Below are 19169 nucleotides of genomic sequence, written 5' to 3'. Positions count from 1 at the left end.
GTAGAGAGAGGACGTGTCTCCGTCCTGTCCTGCATCAGTTCAGTGGTGGTGTCTTGTGGTGCATCAGTCCAGTCACAGTGGTTGTGTCCTCTGCTGCCATATGTCCAGTGGTTTGTGTTGTGCTGCATCAGTTCAGTGGTAGTGTATTGTGCTGCATCAGTCTAGTCACAGTGGTGGTGTCCTGTGCTGCCATATTTCCAGTGCTGCTGTATAAGTCCAGTCCATTGCAGTGGTGTTGTGTTGTCCATTGGTACTGCCATAAAATTCCAGTGATCCTGCCGTATAATTCCAGTGGTACTGCCGTATAAGTCCAGTCCAGTGGGGCTGTCTTGTGCTGCATCAGTCCAGTGGCGGTGTCTTGTGCTGCCATAAGTTCAGTGGTGATGTCCTGTGCTGTATATTATTTACTCCATTATATACATTACTTATATTATTATCCAAATAATTTTTACTGGGCTTGCCCTGTGTGGTGTAGGGGTACGCTCGCCTGTGCTGCATTTTATTATAATAGCTCCAAATAAAAGAGTTATTATCCAAATTAATTTTACAGGCTTTGCCGTGTGTGGATGTGGTTTAGGGGTACGCTCTCATGTGCCACCAATATTGTGCGTGTATTACATCTGGGTAAATTCCAGCACATCCCATGTTGTTTGTGCCGCACACTTGTGTCGCTTAGCTTAGTCATACAGCTACCTCATTGCACCTCTTTTTCTTCTTTGCATGATGTGCTGTTTGGGGCCTAGTTTTTTTAAGTGCCATCCCACTCCTAGATGGACCAGGTGTTTGTGCCGCAAACTTGTGTCGCTTAGCTTAGCCATCCAGCTATCTCATTGCACCTCTTTTTCTTCTTTGCATGATGTGCTGTTTGGGGCCTATTTTTTTAAATCTGCTATTCTGTCTGCCACTGCATTGCAACTCCTAGATGGGCCAGGTGTTTGTGCCGCACACTTGTGTCGCTTAGATTAGTCATCCAGCCAACTCGGTGCAACCTTTTGGCCTAAAAACAATATTGTGAGGTGTTCAGAATAGACTGGAAATGAGTGGAAATGAATGTTATTGAGGTTAATAATACCGTAGGATCAAAAATACCCCCAAATTCTGTGATTTTAGCTGTTTTTATGGTTTTTAAAAAAATCATCCAGATCCAAAACCAAAACACGAAAGGGTGGTTTTGGCATAACCAATCCAGATCCAAAACACGAGGATGGAACCGTCCAAAACCAAAACACAAAACACGAAAAGTGCCCGCCGCACAACTCTAGTAGTAATCCACTTTCAAATGCTATTTGTACATCACATAACCTGCTCCAAACAATGTAAGGTGTTCATGCAGCAGGTCTGAGATCAGAGAAGACATGTATAGCATGTCTCCCACTTCCCACTACAGGAAATAGCTAGCTGAATGCTTTATTAAAGATTAGGCCTTTTTAGGCAGAGTATAATTAGACATACTGTTAGTAGGGGTTGGCCACTGGTTTATGAGGAGTGAGTTTGCATGGTGTTTTAAGTGAATTATCTGTTATGTTTGGTTCTAGTCTGTAACTGTTTTGCATTAAAATTCTGATGTTATGTTATTACAAATTGGTGTCTTTCTGATTACATGTAAGAGTTTTTTTTGTTTTTCCTTTTAAAACTTATGTACCTTTTTAAGCATACATTTCATGGTAAATTTACTTAGCTATACTCCTACAAAGCATTATCTCCTTTTCAATGCATTTGAAGGGGCATGGAAATATGGTCCAGGTGTTCTAAATCTCAGCATGTCATGCGATGGCAGAAGGGAGAAAAAGATAGAGAGGATGTCACAATGTAAACAGCTGAAAGCAGTGTTCCATAGCCTCCCTGCTCACATGATGTGCTATGTGATGGCAGGTGCTATGGTAGTCACACAGCAGTGTATAAAATCTTTAAAAAAAAATAATCATAACTAGCAGCAACAAACTAAAAAAATAAAATGTAATTACCAGACTGCTGCTTATAGCCTCTTACAGTGATTTAGGCGAAAAGCACAGCTTTTGTTTGTGTGATTACTACAATGAAGTGACCCTTTTGAAGGATAGAAAGCTGCCTTAAGTGCCATCATTACAAAAATCCATCCATATGAACAATAATTATGAGGTCCACTAATAACTACAAACACTGCAGTGGGTGTATCCACTTTCAGTGCAAGGTAATGCTAAATGGGGCTTAGCTAAGCATGTGCTGGATTTGTGCATGCTCACAAGAGAAACCCCACATCCTGGTGCTGCTCCTCTGTAAAATGTAATTGTTATTTAAAGTTGTATAGAGTGTACTGTCAATAAAGGTATAAAGGTTCTGATATTTTGACTGTGGTATCACGCTGTACACTGGTGGCGTGTTATTGTATAGGATTGTTGCTGATTGAGTGTATGGTGGGGTTATCAGTTGGCATGTCTAAAGCACTCCCCCATCCTGCGTTGAAGATCTCTATTGCTTTATTAAAGTACGTTACAGGTTGCAATACCTCATGTGTTTAAATATGCTAAAAGTGCAGCTGTAACAAGCATTACACAAGTCTGTAAAATATAATAAAGTCAGCAAGGATGCATTAGTTGAAATTGATAAAATAGACACATACAGTAACAACCTGGGTTGATGGTAGGTTCTTTACACATAAATCTACTGCTCAACCTATTGATCATTGATTCATAATTGGAATAAATTGCACCATAGCAAGACTTGCTGTATCGCTGACATGTCCAGGCCATGGCGCTTATTATATAGTACACCTGAGATTATGGGCGTTCCATATTGTATCAGTGCCTCTGATTGCGTGACAGAGCTCTCGTTATTAGTTATATAGCGATTAGGCTATAAGATATGTTTTCAGGGCTCCAAAGAAATAACCTGCATACTAACCACACATAGATATAGATATGTATACGTATGTGTATATAGATGTCATACTTAAGGTGCCTACATCCTGGGCGATATCTTGAAAAAAATATATGAAAATAAATTAACAATAAATCATTTATATCTTTCAGTGTGGATGCATCAAAGATGAACGATGCGCGTGCCCGCAATTGATTGATCATCGTTGATACATGCCAGTCAATTTGGACGATATCGATGTATGTACTCTCATATTGTCCAAATTGACCATCGATATCGTCAAGGGTGTAGGTAAAATCGACCATCGATAATATCGTTGGTCTAAAACATCACCCAGTGTGTAGGCACCTTTAGTCATTCATGATATTATAGTGAGGCTGGTGCTAATTTGGGAGAGAGTAAGTACCACCCACTTTGTATGACGTTCCGCCCCTTTTGCACTGAGCTAGTGACCTGCTGAATACATATGAGGGGTGTAGTATGGTATGCCGGAGAGCAGCATACCGGCGCCGGGAGCCCGACCGCCGGCATACCGACAGCGTGGCGAGCGCAAATGAGCCCCTTGCGGGCTCTCTCCGCTCGCCACGCTTCGGGCACGGTGGTGCGCTACGCTATTTTATTCTCCCTCCAGGGGGGTCGTGGACCCCCACGAGGGAGAAAAAGTGTCGGTATGCCGGCTGTCGGGATTCCGGCGCCGGTATACTGTGCGCCGGGATCCCGACAGTCGGCATACTGAAGACCACCTACATATGAGACATGAGTGTAATCTTTGTATAAACTGTGCACAATAGGTTTTTTTTCACAGTAGTTAGCAAACCAAAAAAGCACACTAATGGGCAAAACTGTGTTGCACTACAGGTGGGGCAGATGTAACGTGCAGAGAGATTTCGATTTGAGGATTTTGGGGATTTAGATATTGTTTCTGTGCATGGTAAATACTGGCTGCTTTATTTAGATTTCAGTTTGAACACATCCCAAGCAAATCTAAATCTTTCTGTATGTTACCTCTCCCCCACCTGCAGTGCAACATGGTTTTGTCCATTGGTGTGCATTTATGGTTTGCTAACAACTCTGCAGAACTCCCTTAGCCTGGTTGCATGAATAAGGGTATGATAATATTTACAGTTGTTAGGTAGGGTGTGCATATTATTGTAGGGTAGCGTCTGGTTTGCCTTCGTGGAGAGGACCTTTCTCATAAGTCTCTGAGTCCACGTCACAAATTATTTGGAATATTAACCTGTGGAGAGCGAAGCAAGACACACTAGCCAATTTCCTAAAAACTAAACAATAACAACACTTATAAGCCGAAAAATAAATAATAACGACCTATTATCCAGTGTGTATGGGGGTATTATTGGTGAACGATGCCCGCTCCTGGACGTTGTTCAGTGATCACCAACATTGAGCTGACGTGCATCTCAACCCGTCACTATCGGGCTGAGCTGCGTGTTCGGGAATACCGGCGATGATGTCACTGATCGTTATCATTGAACGATAACGTTCAGCGTGTACGCGTTATATTGTTCAACGCCGGCATTTAACTATTGCCTAGTGTATACCCACCTTAACTACAACAAAATAACGTATAACAGAGATTAGAGAGAAAAAAAAATACATGCTGTAAGGGCAGAAGTGTATTTCCGCCCTCACGTGACGTCATATCCAGGTCCTTTACGCGAAAAGGAAATAGACAACCGTCACGTGGGTAGACACTGCAGGTGCGCATGCGCGGGTCGCTGACATGGTGGTGCGGAGGGCGTGCACGCGCTTGACGACACTCCGCAGCACGCGCGTTGCGTGTTGATGTCACCGGCGCCGGGCGGACCAATGGTCGGGCTCAGCCCCTTCCCTCAGCGCCTGCTGCTGATTCACCAAATACTAGTGATCGGCATATCAGCGGCACAGACAGCAGCAGGAGGACGGGGCTGAGCGCTGCTGCTTGTCGTATGGTCCGGCCCAGGTAAGTGCGCGGCGCTGCGGCCTCTCTGCCCGCCCGCCTCCTCTCTAAACCCCCCCCCGTCTGTGAGCGCTGGGTCTCTTCCCCACTATCCGGGGACGCTACACCCGCAGCCCTCTCGTGGCTACGCCCCGCAGCCTGTCTCCTCGTTGTGCCCCCGGACTGACCTACTGTGCTTTCTCTCCCTGTACAGAGCGAGGAGGAGGAGTGCGGCCCTTGTGTGTGCGGCGTCAGTGCAGCCCTGCCATGCCGGCCTGATAGCCAGGACCTCGCCTACAGCTTCTCCCTCACCCGCAGATGAACACTGGACTTCAGAAATGTAAGTGGCCCAGCTCCGGCCTGTGCTCTCCGCACGCAGACACCGCAGCCCCGGCTATCCCTGCCTGTACTCCTTCCCAGGGTGCATAGTTATCTGTCTATATATTATATTACTGGGGCTGAGACTACTAATGTATCTATTCCTGAGCTAATTATGGCCTCAGCGGATGATGGGCTGCCATTCACACTGGCCACTATACTCTGCTTATTGCTCATTATATTACAGACGCATATAATGTTCTATTTTGAAAGTGTCATTAATCCTTAAATCATGTACTAATATGTAAAAATCACACTAATGCTCTTTATTGGTAATCCCTGCCCCCTCTTATATCTACTTTGCTATGTAAATTTGATGTATTATAATCTACATAAGGTTTCCATTCCATTATCGCAAACAGCCTTGATGTTTGCGTGTGTGTTGCAGTACTTTTAATAGATTTTGTAATTGTCCTTCAGTGGAGAAAAAAAAATCCTTAATGTCCTATATCGGTTAGTTGCCAGAGTCCCTGATTAATGCCACCGTAAATCAGGGGAAAGGGCTGGCCTGTTAATCCTTACTAGCCTGCTCTCCAGCGTGTTACCCCACTGCATATGAGCAGTACAACACAAGCTTTTACAGATGGCGGCCTTTACTCTCTGGGGCCAAAATTATGCCCATTCATGTTTCTGACCTGTGCATGGCATCTCGATTCCCTCATCCATGAAGTAAAAAAAAAAACTGGTATCATTGTAAAATGCTCTGCTCCCTCCCTGAACATGATCTGCTTTACAGTTTTGAGACTAGTTGCACGTATGAAAATAAATAGCCCAGATATAAATAAACTCTAGATCACAGGTTCTCAAACTCGGTCCTCAGGACCCCACACAGTGCTTGTTTTGCAGGTCTCCTCACAGAATCACAAGTGACATAATTAATTCCACCTGTGGACCTTTTAAAATGTCAGTGATTAATTAATATACCTGTGCACCTGCTGGGTTACCTGCAAAACATGCACTGTGTGGGGTCCTGAGGACCGAGTTTGAGAGCCACTGCTCTAGATAATTAGGTTTTTGTAATTGATATGTTATTTACAGTCTTGATTAAACCACAAATCTTTCCAGGTGGTGATTTTCCCTTTTTCTTTTTATTTGATAGAGTAACTGTATAATAGTCTTTTAAATGGGGTTGGTAAAGGTATACTGACCCCCAGGACACCACCTTTTCTTGGTTTCAGAATGGGTGTGAAGCAGTGTTCCTGGTTTTGAGTTCTAGATTTCTTATGCATGTTTGGTGTAGGGTGTGATATTTTTGCTGATTGCCCATCACCACCATCTACAGTTGCTGTAAAGAAGTACATGTTACCTGCTGGAGGAGGGAATACTAGGTATGAGCACTGTTGCCCCAATTTCTTCTGTAAGGTGTAAGTGAATAGATCAGCCATGGCATAAATGGTGAAATACACCTCACATCCTCCCTTCTGCCAGCTTTGTATAATTGAGTTACCCTCAGTGGAACCTCACACAAGTACTTCTGCGTTAAATTACAGGCCCTCACAAAAGATGCGTTGGAAGTCTTGTGATGTTGGCATTACTGTAACTGGCTGACATGCGCAGGTGGGCAACGCCCAGTGGCACATCATATGCAATTAAATCCTATCCCCTCTCCTTGAGATTAATTCTAGAATTTATTAGTGCTTGTTATTGTTGTTGAACCTTGACCGCTGATTGTGGGCCGCTTCCAATAGAGTACCCCACAAAAATGACTTCTGTCACCTACTTTTTATAGTCCTTCCTATTGGTACCATTGAAGGCGCATCTTTCCTATCTTCTAGCGCCTGAATTACACATGATCGGTCTACCTCTGGGAATTGTTTGGCAGTATTGTTTCAGGTCTGATTAGAGAATCGTCCATCTAATGAATTAACTAAATTAGATGTAATTAGCCAAAACCTGTTATTTGTCAGCATACACACATATTCACATTAAGGGAAACTTACCAATGTATGCTGTAATATTTATTTTAAAAATACTTGCACCTGTATACCTGACTTGTAAATTCTATTTTCTCTAACGTCCTAGTGGATGCTGGGGACTCCGTAAGGACCATGGGGAATAGACGGGCTCCGCAGGAGACTGGGCACTTTAAAGAAAGATTTAGTACTACCTGGTGTGCACTGGCTCCTCCCTCTATGCCCCTCCTCCAGACCTCTGTTAGAATCTGTGCCCGGCCAGAGCTGGGTGCTTTTAGTGAGCTCTCCTGAGCTTGCTAATAAAGTATTTTAGTTTGGTTTTTTTATTTTCAGAGAGTTTCTGCTGGCAACAGACTCTCTGCTACGTGGGACTGAGGGGAGAGAAGCAAACCTACTAACTGCGGCTAGGTTGCGCTTCTTAGGCTACTGGACACCATTAGCTCCAGAGGGATCGAACACAGGACCTGACCTTGTCGTCCGGAGCCGCGCCGCCGTCCCCCTCGCAGAGCCAGAAGTCAGAAGCCGGCAGAAGCAAGAAGACATCGAAATCGGCGGCAGAAGACTCCTGTCTTCACATGAGGTAGCGCACAGCACTGCAGCTGTGCGCCATTGCGCACACACTACCCACACACTCCGGTCACTGCAGGGTGCAGGGCGCAGGGGGGGGGCGCCCTGGGCAGCAATTAGGATACCTCTTGGCAAAAAGACACACATATACAGCTGGGCACTGTATATATGTACGAGCCCCCGCCATTTTATTACACAGACCCGGGACTGAAGCCCGCCGCTGAGGGGGCGGGGCCTTCTTCCTCAGCACTAGCCAGCGCCATTTTCTCTTCACAGCTCCGCTGAGAGGAAGCTCCCCAGGCTCTCCCCTGCAGTATCAAGGTAGAAAAAGGGTAAAAAGAGAGGGGGGGCACATAAATTTAGGTGCAAAATTATCATAAACAGCAGCTACTGGGTAAACACTAAGTTACTGTGTAATCCCTGGGTTATATAGCGCTGGGGTGTGTGCTGGCATACTCTCTCTCTGTCTCCCCAAAAGGCCTTGTGGGGTCCTGTCCTCAATTACAGCATTCCCTGTGTGTGTGCGGTGTCGGTACGTTTGTGTCGACATGTTTGACGAGGACGGTTACGTGGAGGCAGAACAAGTGACTGTGGTGTCGCCGACACCTGATTGGATGGATATGTGGAAGGTGTTAAATGATAATGTAAGCTCCTTGCATAAAAGGTTGGATAATCAGTCAGGGTCTCAACCCGTGTCTGATTCTGCAGCTCAGAGGCCGTCGGGGTCTCAAAAGCGCCCACTATCCCAGTTGGTTGACACAGATGTCGACACGGATTCTGATTCCAGTGTCGATGACGATGAGGCAAAGTTGCAGCCTAAAATGACTAAAGCCATCCGATACATGATTATAGCAATGAAGGATGTATTGCACATACCGGAGGAAAACCCTGTCCCTGACAATACATATATGTATGGGGAGAAAAAGCAAGAGGTGACTTTTCCCCCTTCACATTAGTTTTATGAATTATGTGAAAAAGCATGGGATTCCCCCGATAAGAAAGTTCTGATTTCCAAAAGGTTACTTATGGCGTACCCTTTACCGCCAACGGACAGGAGGCGCTGGGAATCCTCCCCTAGGGTAGATAAAGCTCTGACACGCTTATCTAAAAAGGTGGCCCTGCCGTCACAGGATACGGCCGCCCTAAAGGATCCTGCAGATAGGAAGCAGGAAAGTATCCTGAAGTCTGTTTATGCACACTAAGGTACTATACTGAGGCCGGCTATTGCGTCGGCCTGGATGTGTAGTGCTGTAGCAGCATGGACAGATAATCTGTCTGAGGAAATGGATATCTTAGACAAGGATACCATTTTACTGACCCTGGGGCATATAAAAGATGCTGTCCTATATATGAGGGATGCCCAGAGGGACATTTGCCTACTGGGCTCTATAATAAATGCAATGTAAATTTCTGGCAGAAGGGTCCTGTGGACTCGGCAATGGACAGGTGATGCCGACTCCAAAAAGCACATGGAGGTGTTACCTTACAAGGGTGAGGAATTGTTTGGGGACGGTCTCTCAGACCTAGTTTCCACAGCTACAGCTGGGAAGTCAAACTTTTTGCCATATATTCCCTCACAGCCTAAGAAAGCACCGTATTACCAAATGCAGTCCTTTCGATCACAGAGAAGCAAGAAGGTCAGAGGTGCGTCCTTTCTGGCCAGAGGCAGGGGTAGAGGAAAGAAGCTGCACAACACAGCTAGTTCCCAGGAACAGAAGTCCTCCCCGGTTTCCACTAAATCCACCGCATGACGCTGGGGCTCCACAGGAGCCTGGAGCGGTGGGGGCGCGTCTCCGAAATTTCAGCCACCAGTGGGTTCGCTCACAGGTGGATCCCTGGGCTATACAGATTGTGTCTCAGGGATGCAAGCTGGAATTCGAAGTGATGCCCCCTCATTGTTACCTCAAATCGGCCCTGCCAGCTTCCCCCATAGAAAGGGAAGTAGTGTTAGCGGCAATTCACAAGTTATATCTCCAGCAGGTGGTGGTAAAGGTTCCCCTCCTTCAACAAGGAAGAGGATACTATTCCACAATGTTTGTGGTACCGAAACCGGATGGTTCGGTCAGACCCATATTGAATTTAAAATTCCTGAACATTTATCTGAAAGGATTCAAGTTCAAAATGGAATCGCTCAGAGCTGTCATTGCAAGCCTGGAAGAGGGGGATTTTATGGTGTCTCTGGATATCAAGGATTCTTACTTGCATGTCCCCATTTATCCACCTCATCAGGAGTACCTCAGATTTGTGGTACAGGACTGTCATTACCAATTCCAGACGTTGCCGTTTGGCCTGTCCACGGCACCGAGAATATTTACCAATGTGATGGCGGAAATGATGGTGCTCCTTCGGAAGCAAGGGGTTACGATTATCCCATACTTGGACGATCTCCTCATAAAGGCGAGGTCCAGGGAGCGGTTGCTGATCAGCGTAGCACTCTCTCAGGAAGTGTTGCAACAGCACGGCTGGATTCTGAATATTCCAAAGTCGCAGCTGATTCCTACGACGCGTCTGCCCTTCCTGGGCATGATTCTGGACACAAACCAGAAAAGGGTGTTTCTCCCGGAGAAGGCTCAGGAGCTCGTGACTCTGGTCAGAGGCCTCCTAAAACCAAAACAGGTATCAGTGCATCACTGCACGCGTGTCCTGGGAAAGATTTTGGCGTCATACGAAGCCATTCCCTTCGGCAGGTTCAATGCGAGGATCTTTCAGTGGGATCTGTTGGACAAGTGGTCCGGATCGCATCTTCAGATGCATCGGCTGATCACCCTGTCTACCAGGGCCAGGGTGTCTCTTCTGTGGTGGCTGCAAAGTGCTCACCTCCTCGAGGGCCGCAGGTTCGGCATACAGGACTGGGTCCTGGTGACCACGGATGCAAGCCTCCGAGGATGGGGGGCAGTCACTCAAGGAAGAAACTTCCAGGGGCTGTGGTCAAGTCAGGAGACTTGTCTGCACATCAATATCCTGGAACTAAGGGCCATATACAACGCCCTGAGTCAAGCGGAGCCTCTGCTTCGAAACCAACCAGTGCTGATTCAGTCAGACAACATCACGGCAGTGGCCCATGTAAACCGCCAGGGCGGCAGATGGTGTCCCGTCTCAACAAAAAGCTAAAAAGATATTGTGCCTGGTCAAGGGACCCTCAGGCGATAGCTGTGGACGCGCTAGTAACACCGTGGGTGTTCCAGTCGGTCTATGTGTTTCCTCCTTCCTCTCATACCAAAGGTGCTGAGAATTGTAAGAAAAAGAGGAGTGAGAACAATACTCATTGTTCCGGATTGGCCAAGAAGGACTTTGTACCCGGAATTGCAAGAAATGCTCACAGAGGACCCGTGGCCTCTGCCTCTCAGACAGGACCTGTTACAACAAGGGCCCTGTCTGTTCCAAGACTTACCGCGGCTGCGTTTGACGGCATGGCGGTTGAATGCCGGATCCTAGCGGAAAAAGGCATTCCGGATGAAGTTACTCCTACGCTGATAAAGGCTAGGAAGGATGTGACCGCAAAGCATGATCACCGTATATGGCGAAAATATGTTGCTTGGTGTGAGGCCAGGAAGGCCCCTACAGAGGAATTCCAGCTGGGTTGATTCCTGCACTTCCTACAGTCAGGAGTGACTATGGGCCTGAAATTAGGGTCCATAAAGGTCCAGATGTCGGCCCTATCCATTTTCTTTCAAAAAGAACTGGCTTCACTGCCTGAGGTTCAGACGTTTGTTAAGGGAGTGCTGCATATTCAGCCCCCTTTTGTGCCACCAGTGGCACCTTGGGATCTTAACGTGGTGTTGAGTTTCCTGAAATCCCACTGGTGTGAGCCACTTAAGACCATGGAGCTAAAGTATCTCACGTGGAAAGTGGTCATGCTGTTGGCCTTAGCTTCGGCTAGGCATGTGTCAGAATTGGCGGCTTTTTCATGTAAAAGCCCCTATCTGGTTTTCCATATGGATAGGGCAGAATTGCGGACTCGTCCGCAATTTCTGCCAAAGGTGGTGTCATCCTTTCATTTGAACCAACCTATTGTGGTCCCTGCGGCTACTGGTGACTTGGAGGATTCCAAGTTGCTTGACGTAGTCCGGGCTTTGAAGATTTGTGACCAGAACGGCTGGAGTCAGGAAGACTGACTCGCTGTTTGTCCTGTATGCATCCAACAAGCTGGGTGCTCCTGCTTCAAAGCAAACTATTGCTCGCTGGATCTGTGGCACGATTCAGCAGGCTCATTCTGCGGCTGGATTGCCGCCTCCAAAATCAGTAAAAGCCCATTCCACAAGGAAGGTGGGCTCTTCTTGGGCGGCTGCTTGAGGGGTCTCGGCATTACAGCTTTGCCGAGCAGCTACTTGGTCGGGTTCGAACACTTTTGCAAAATTCTACAAGTTTGATACCCTGGCTGAGGAGGACCTTGTGTTTGCTCATTCGGTGCTGCAGAGTCATCCGCACTCTCCCGCCCGTTTGGGAGCTTTGGTATAATCCCCATGGTCCTTACGGAGTCCCCAGCATCCACTAGGACGTTAGAGAAAATAAGATTTTACTTACCGGTAAATCTATTTCTCGTAGTCCGTAGTGGATGCTGGGCGGCCGTCCCAAGTGCGGACTTCTTCTGCAATACTTGTATATAGTTATTGCTTAAATAAAGGTTATGTTATGTTTGCATCAGGTTGTCTGATGCTCTGTTGTTCATACTGTTAACTGGGTTAGTGTATCACGAGTTATACGGTGTGATTGGTGTGGCTGGTATGAGTCTTACACTGGATTCCAAAATCCTTTTCTTGTACTGTCAGCTCTTCCGGGCACAGTTTCCTTAACTGAGGTCTGGAGGAGGGGCATAGAGGGAGGAGCCAGTGCACACCAGTAGTCCTAATTCTTTCTTAGAGTGCCCTGTCTCCTGCGGAGCCCGTCTAATCCCCATGGTCCTTACGGAGTCCCCAGCATCCACTACGGACTACGAGAAATAGATTTACCGGTGAGTAAAATCTTATTTATTTTTTTTATTCCTTTATTGAAGTTTATAGTAAAAGAAATATAAAAGAAGTATAAACAACATATACATTCAAAATTGTGATGAAGCAAGGTCTAACCATTAATAAAACGGAAGGAAATGTAGTCCAATGAGACAAGTGCATTGCAAAAGTACAGGTGCCAAACACTTCAGAGAGAACACTTTGCACATAAAGCAGTAGTACAAACCTATTCCATCCTACTGGTGTTTAAGGTGAACAAATAATAATTAATTAACTTGTTGAGGGGGAACCAACAACAAAATGTCAGACGTGAGGGGGGGGATGTGAGTAAGAGAAGGGATAGAGAAATGTGCTACAAAATCTCTTCATTCAATGTAGAATATACAAATATAAATCATGTAATTGTACACAAGCATGTGATCAGGATGAGCCCTGGAGCTTACGTCATAAATACCAGACTGTAGATTCCATTAAACGAAATATGAGACTATGGGGTTTATTTGCAAAGCATTGGGTTGTAAAACCTGGTGCTTCTGAGCGTATTTATGCCCTATGTTTAAAGGTGCAATGATTTTACTGGAAAGACACAACTAGTAAAAGCATTGTCCTTTTAAGTATTGGACAGAAGTGCCGGGTTTTACAACCCAACACTGTAAATAATCCCTCGAGTCTATGGGGGCGATTCATTTGTTTTGGTCGTGTATTTTTCCTGTCTAAATGGGAAAGTATAGACTCCCAAACAATTGTCAGGATTCATTTGTGTTTGGGCGCCCATGCGTATCGCGGCCAAATAGACAAGGTTCAGCAACATAAAAGTTCTAAACTCGTCTAAAGTCCTGCTTTGGGCATACAAGCTCCCGTTTGGACGCTGAGAGTGCGGACTTGGTGCACATTTCTTCTAACACCTCAGGAGGCTGCGAGAAAAACCACTGGCTATCGGACGTCTAAATGGATCAACAATTGAATTGCTCAGTTTTGAACCCCCTAGTGGTAGCTGTGGGTTAAAACATTTGAATCTGCTCCTGTGTGTCTAATTTATCAAAGTAGATCATCCATTTTTTGTAGATATCTGGGAGTGTTGGGTATCTCTCAAAATATAGAAGATTTAAGATCATGGGGTATATTCAATTGAAGTCAAAAGATGCCATCTGTCGAAAAGACGGCAATTTTCGACTTTTTTTTATGTCGGTAGGGGTTCCGACCTATTCAATCTAACCCCAAATTATTCGACAAGTCAAGGAATTCTGTCGAAAACGGGGCCAAAACCAACAGGTTTTGGCCCCCTTTTCGACCATCTCAATTCGACTTTAAAAAAAAAGTCGATTTGAGATGCGGGAGCAGAGACTGGGGAGAGCAGCGCTACAGCAGCGTAGCCGGAGAATGTCACAGGCACCACTCACAGCAGCGTCCACCCGGCTCCAGCAAGCGAGACCTCCCGCATCTCAGCTCGCGCATCTCAATTCGACTTTTTTTTTTTTAAAGTTGTATTGAGATGGCATTGAATAGCCCTGGTTGGATCCATTCCAACAAATGATTGTCAGAATGGATCCGACTTCAATTGAATATACCCACATGTGTTTAACTGAAGAACGTAATGGAGATCTAAGGATAGCGACATTTAGGAAAACGGCATGGGAAGACTAGCTGGGCCAAGTGGTTCTTATCTGCCGTCTAATTCTGTTTCTATGTAACTTGATTCTTCAATGCCCACATGCTTAAATGCCCAATTGACCCAGGACAAAACGTAGGTTAAACACACACATTGGTGTATAATTGTCAGATATGTGGCTTATGTTTGTGGTAAGTGAGTATTACCCCTTTCACATCTCCAATGCCGGATCCTACCCGGGAATTGGAAACTGGTCCTTCCTGTGTGGGATCCAGCATTGGAGCCTCAGCGCTGGGTCGGTTGCCATAGCAGCGGGGGCGGATCCTGCAGGGATGGAGGGGGTGCAGGGAGATGAGCTCATCTCCACGCCGCCTCTCTCAATGTAGTAATCTGGTCCCGGGTCGCATCAACCCGGGAACCCGTTTACACTGCCACTGACCCGGTATTCAACCCGGGAATAACCCTTCTTATTACCTGGGTTGATTTACCGGATCTGGCGACCTGGGAATTCTCCAAGGCCCCTATCACTTCACACACTGACCCGTGTCGACCAGGCAATATGCCGGGTCAATACCGGGTTATTTTTGCGATGTGAAAGGGGTATAAAGTAAACAAGCTAATGGTCATTTTAGCCAAATAACCTTTTGTTGTTGGTGTTGAATTTATACTACACATTTTGTTGGGCAACCAGTCCAATTTGTTGGCAGCATGTCCCATCATTTTTTTTACTTGGGCCTTAGGTTGCTATAGCCACCACAGGAATGTAAGACTTCTCTGGTTACTTTGCATGCACCACTGCATAGTCATTCTGGTATCAACCAGCCAAGGTAGACTCAAGTGATACTACTTGGGTGCAGGCATATTAAACGTGCACTATTAAATTGCGGTTTTCATCCGCAAGTAAAAACTAAACCCCCAAAAATGTATGTAGATATTGTCTTTTTCTAGTTTGCTAACATAAACTCGCTAGATTGAAACATTGTTTTTAGTCTGTGTTCCACCTCTTATCACTATAATGTTTAGCATGCGTTTTCCTTAATCCCAGCTTTTATTGTGTTCCTGTCCCAGCGGTTCCAGAGCCTGATGTAGTTTGATAGTTTTCCGCCACTTCTCTTAATCTGTATTCAAAGGATTGCCAATTCTTTGAAAATTACTTTAATTACAGTTTTATCAAGACCATTGTCTTGAAGAAAGAGTGCTGACGACACATTAAGTGTTGAGTGAGGAATGCTTACGTACAGCTATGTAAATGAAACTGCATCAAATATAGGCTCTTGACAGCATAAGAAATCCATTTGCTTGTTCCAGTTTACATTTTCTAGCTGATGGCTTCATTTCCAGTTTGATAGTGCTCCCCTTTAAGTGAATATGGTCTCTGGTGGCTGACCTAGCCGTTGTGAACATTAATAATCTGTCTTCTGACTGTTGTACCTTCTTTCTAACAGGTCTAGTAAGTTGCAGCAGTCTGCTTTTCCGATGTGGTGCGATTTCGATGTAGCACAATCACCTGTCTTCGCTAGCACTTTGTAAGTTCTATAGTGTCATTTTACCCCCAAGAACTAAACCTGTTTCCAGTTACCCTTGTACAGCTGTTGCTATGAATTGTTGCCCTTCTGTAGTACTGGAAAGCAAATGTGGAGAATCTTTCGCAGGATCAGGTGTGGAACACAATGTAACATTGTAACCGCAATTACGTCTGTATCCCCAGTTACAATGTTAAAATTACATTTCCAAATGCAGTTAGAAAACATGCTATTTTATAAACTGCTGATACTAGTGCCATTATAGTATCCTTTCTTTCAACACCTATACTAAACAGAAAAAAGATTGCTCATAATTAAGGTATGGCCTGTATTCTCACACATTGTGTTGATACTGTAGCAATAAAATGAAGTATCTGATTTTGTGATTAGGACAGTATATTTTGAGGTTTCCCAGGCTTACCTACCCTCTGTATTTGTACCGATATGAGAGCTTCCCACAGACTCGCAGCTCCCAATTGTAACATTAAGGTTATGGTCTTTGTTAAGAGGCCATATTGACTTTTTCTCTGTAACCAAATAAATGTGCTGATAATACTTTGTCACTGTAGCTGCTATATATAAAGTATTTGTTTTACAGTGTCTTTTTGGGGTGAACTCAGTTGTTTTTAGGAACCTGTTGAAGCTATTCAGTTGTTTTGCAGATTGTGCGTGAGTGCTGTGGGTGCTCATTATTTCTGTTTGCCACAAGTAGATAGGGAATAGTTGTTTCTTTGGAGGCGCAAACTGTAGTTTTAGCAACATGCCAGAAAGTTTAGATGGGAGTGGCTAAACTTGGTGCATTTGTGTTTGACAAGCGCAGTGAATAATGGCGCCCTACAGCACTTAAGCCCGTTGACATAACATTGAATAGCTCCATCCAGCATTACTTATAGGCACAAATAAAAAAATTTTTTTAATTTCCTTCTAAACTAGTGGCTATAATACCGAGATCTCTCCAGTGACTGCTACTCACAGGCTATTACGTTTGGGTGTATGCTCAAATATTTTCTTTTGATAATAGGCTTGTTTTTATATGGTGTTGAGATTTTTTGACTTATTTTGTCTAGATCTGTTTCTTTATTACTCCTTTATGGACGATTGCGTTCAAACTTATGATCTGGAAGTACAGAAAGTGCTTCTGTCCACGTGAGCAAGTCTGCAGATATGCAGTGCTTAGCCATAAGTCCAAGCATTTCAAAAATATTAGTTTCTCTAACGTCCTAGTGGAGGCTGGGGACTCCGTAAGGACCATGGGGAATAGACGGGCTCCGCAGGAGACATGGGCACTTTAAGAAAGAATTTAGATTCTGGTGTGCTTTGGCTCCTCCCTCTATGACCCTCCTCCAGACCTCAGTTTGAATCTGTGCCCGGACGAGCTGGCTGCTGTTCAGTGAGCTCTCCTGAGCTTGCTGTAAGAAAGTATTTTGTTAGGTTTTTTTATTTTCAAGGAGCTCTGCTGGCAACAGACTCCCTGCATCGTGGGAGTGAGGGGAGAGAAGTAGCCCTACTCTCTGCAGATAGGTCTTGCTTCTTAGGCTACTGGACACCATTAGCTCCAGAGGGATCGTACACAGGATCTCACCCTCGTCGTCCGATCCTGGAGCCGCGCCGCCGTCCCCCTCGCAGAGCCGGAAGACAGAAGCCGGGTGACAGAAGCAAGAAGACTTCGAAATCGGCTTCACTGAGGTAGCGCACAGCACTGCAGCTGTGCGCCATTGCTCCCACATACACCCACATACTCCGGTCACTGTAAAGGTGCAGGGTGCAGGGGGGGGCGCCCTGGGCAGCAATTTAGAACCTCTTTGGCAAAAGTTTGCATATATACAGTTGGGCACTGTCTATATGTATGAGCCCCTGCCAAAAAATTGTAAATTCTTCCTCAGCACTCACCAGCGACATTTTTTCTCCACAGCTCCGCTGAGAGGAAGCTCCCCAGGCTCTCTCCTGCAGATACACGGTAGAAGAGGGTAAAAAGAGAGGAGGGGCACATAATTTGGCGCAAAAAAAAGCAATATAACAGCGGCTACTGGGTTAACATTAAGTTACTGTGTTATTCCTGGGTTATATAGCGCTGGGGGTGTGTGCTGGCATACTCTCTCTCTGTCTTTCCAAAGGGCCTTGTGGGGGAACTGTCTTCAAAAAGAGCATTCCCTGTGTGTGTGGTGTCTGTACGCTTGTGTCGACATGTTTGCGAGGAAGGCTATGTGGAAACAGAGCGGGAGCAAATGAATGTGGTGTCTCCGCCGACGGCGCCGACACCTGATTGGATGGATATCTGGAAGGTTTTAAATGATAATGTTAATTCCTTGCATAAAAGGTTGGATAAAGCTGAAACCTTAGGACAGTCAGGGTCTCAGCCCGTGCCTGATCCTATGTCGCAGAGGCCGTCAGGGTCTCAGAAGCGCCCACTATCCCAAATTGTTGACACAGATACCGACATGGATTCTGACTCCAGTGTCGATTACGATGATTCAAAGTTACAGCCTAAATTGGCTAAATCCATCCGTTATATGATTATAGCAATTAAGGATGTGTTGCACATCACAGAGGAAACCCCAGTCCCTGACAAGAGGGTTCATATGTATGGGGAAATTAGGCAGGTGGTGACCACCCCCCCCCCTTCACACGAGCTAAATGAGTTATGTGAAAAGGCTTGGGAATCTCCAGATTAAAAAATGCAGATTTCCAAGCGGATGCTTATGGCTTATCCCTTCCCGCCAACGGACAGGTTACGCTGGGAATCCTCCCCTAGGGTGGACAAAGCTTTAACACGCTTATCCAAGAGGATAGCTCTGCCGTCACAGGATACGGCCACCCTAAAAGATGCTGCGGATAGAAAGCAAGAGGGTACCCTGAAGTCCATTTATACACATTCAGGTACCTTACTAAGGCCGGCAATTGCGTCGGCCTGGGTGTGTAGTGCTGTAGCAGCATGGACGGATACCTTATCTGAGGAACTTGATACCTTAGACAAGGATACTATATTAATGACCCTGGGGCATATAAAAGATGCTGTCCTATATATGAGAGATGCTCAAAGAGACATTAGCCTACTGGGCTCTAGAATAAATGCAATGTCGATTTCTGCCAGAAGGGTCCTGTGGACTCGACAATGGACAGGTGATGCCGACTCAAAAAGGCACATGGAGGTTTTACCTTACAAGGGTGAGGAATTGTTTGGGGAGGGTTTCTCGGACCTGGTCTCCACAGCTACTGCTGGAAAGTCAAATTTTTTGCCATATGTTTCCTCACAGCCTAAGAAAGCACTGTATTACCAAATGCAGTCCTTTCGATCACAAAAAGGCAAGAAAGTCCGAGGTGCGTCCTTTCTTGGCAGGGGCAGAGGAAAGAAGCTGCACAACACAGCTAGTTCCCAGGAACAGAAGTCCTCCCCGGCTTCCACTAAATCCACCGCCTGACGCTGGGGCTCCACAGACT

At 45.6% G+C, this 19169-nt stretch overlaps 1 protein-coding gene across 4 annotated transcripts in view; it reads left to right on the top strand.

The window, feature by feature from the left end:
- FAM222B (family with sequence similarity 222 member B) overlaps positions 1-19169 on the top strand; it is a 311554-nt gene that overhangs the window by 254047 nt on the left and 38338 nt on the right. For 2 of the 4 annotated variants that reach the window (XM_063955895.1, XM_063955896.1), the window contains one exon: positions 5007-5132. In XM_063955895.1, the coding sequence (XP_063811965.1) occupies positions 5111-5132 (22 nt within the window). In that variant the 5' untranslated portion in view covers positions 5007-5110. Of the gene's footprint in view, positions 1-4634; positions 4817-5006; positions 5133-15653; positions 15735-19169 lie in introns of those variants that run through there. The other 2 variants (XM_063955897.1, XM_063955894.1) reach the window with 2 other exon arrangements.

Source organism: Pseudophryne corroboree, chromosome 2, assembly GCF_028390025.1.
Source record: "Pseudophryne corroboree isolate aPseCor3 chromosome 2, aPseCor3.hap2, whole genome shotgun sequence".
NCBI lineage: Eukaryota > Metazoa > Chordata > Amphibia > Anura > Myobatrachidae > Pseudophryne > Pseudophryne corroboree.
The sequence above is the reverse complement of the archived record's forward strand: the minus strand, read 5'-3'. Positions and strand labels throughout refer to the sequence as shown.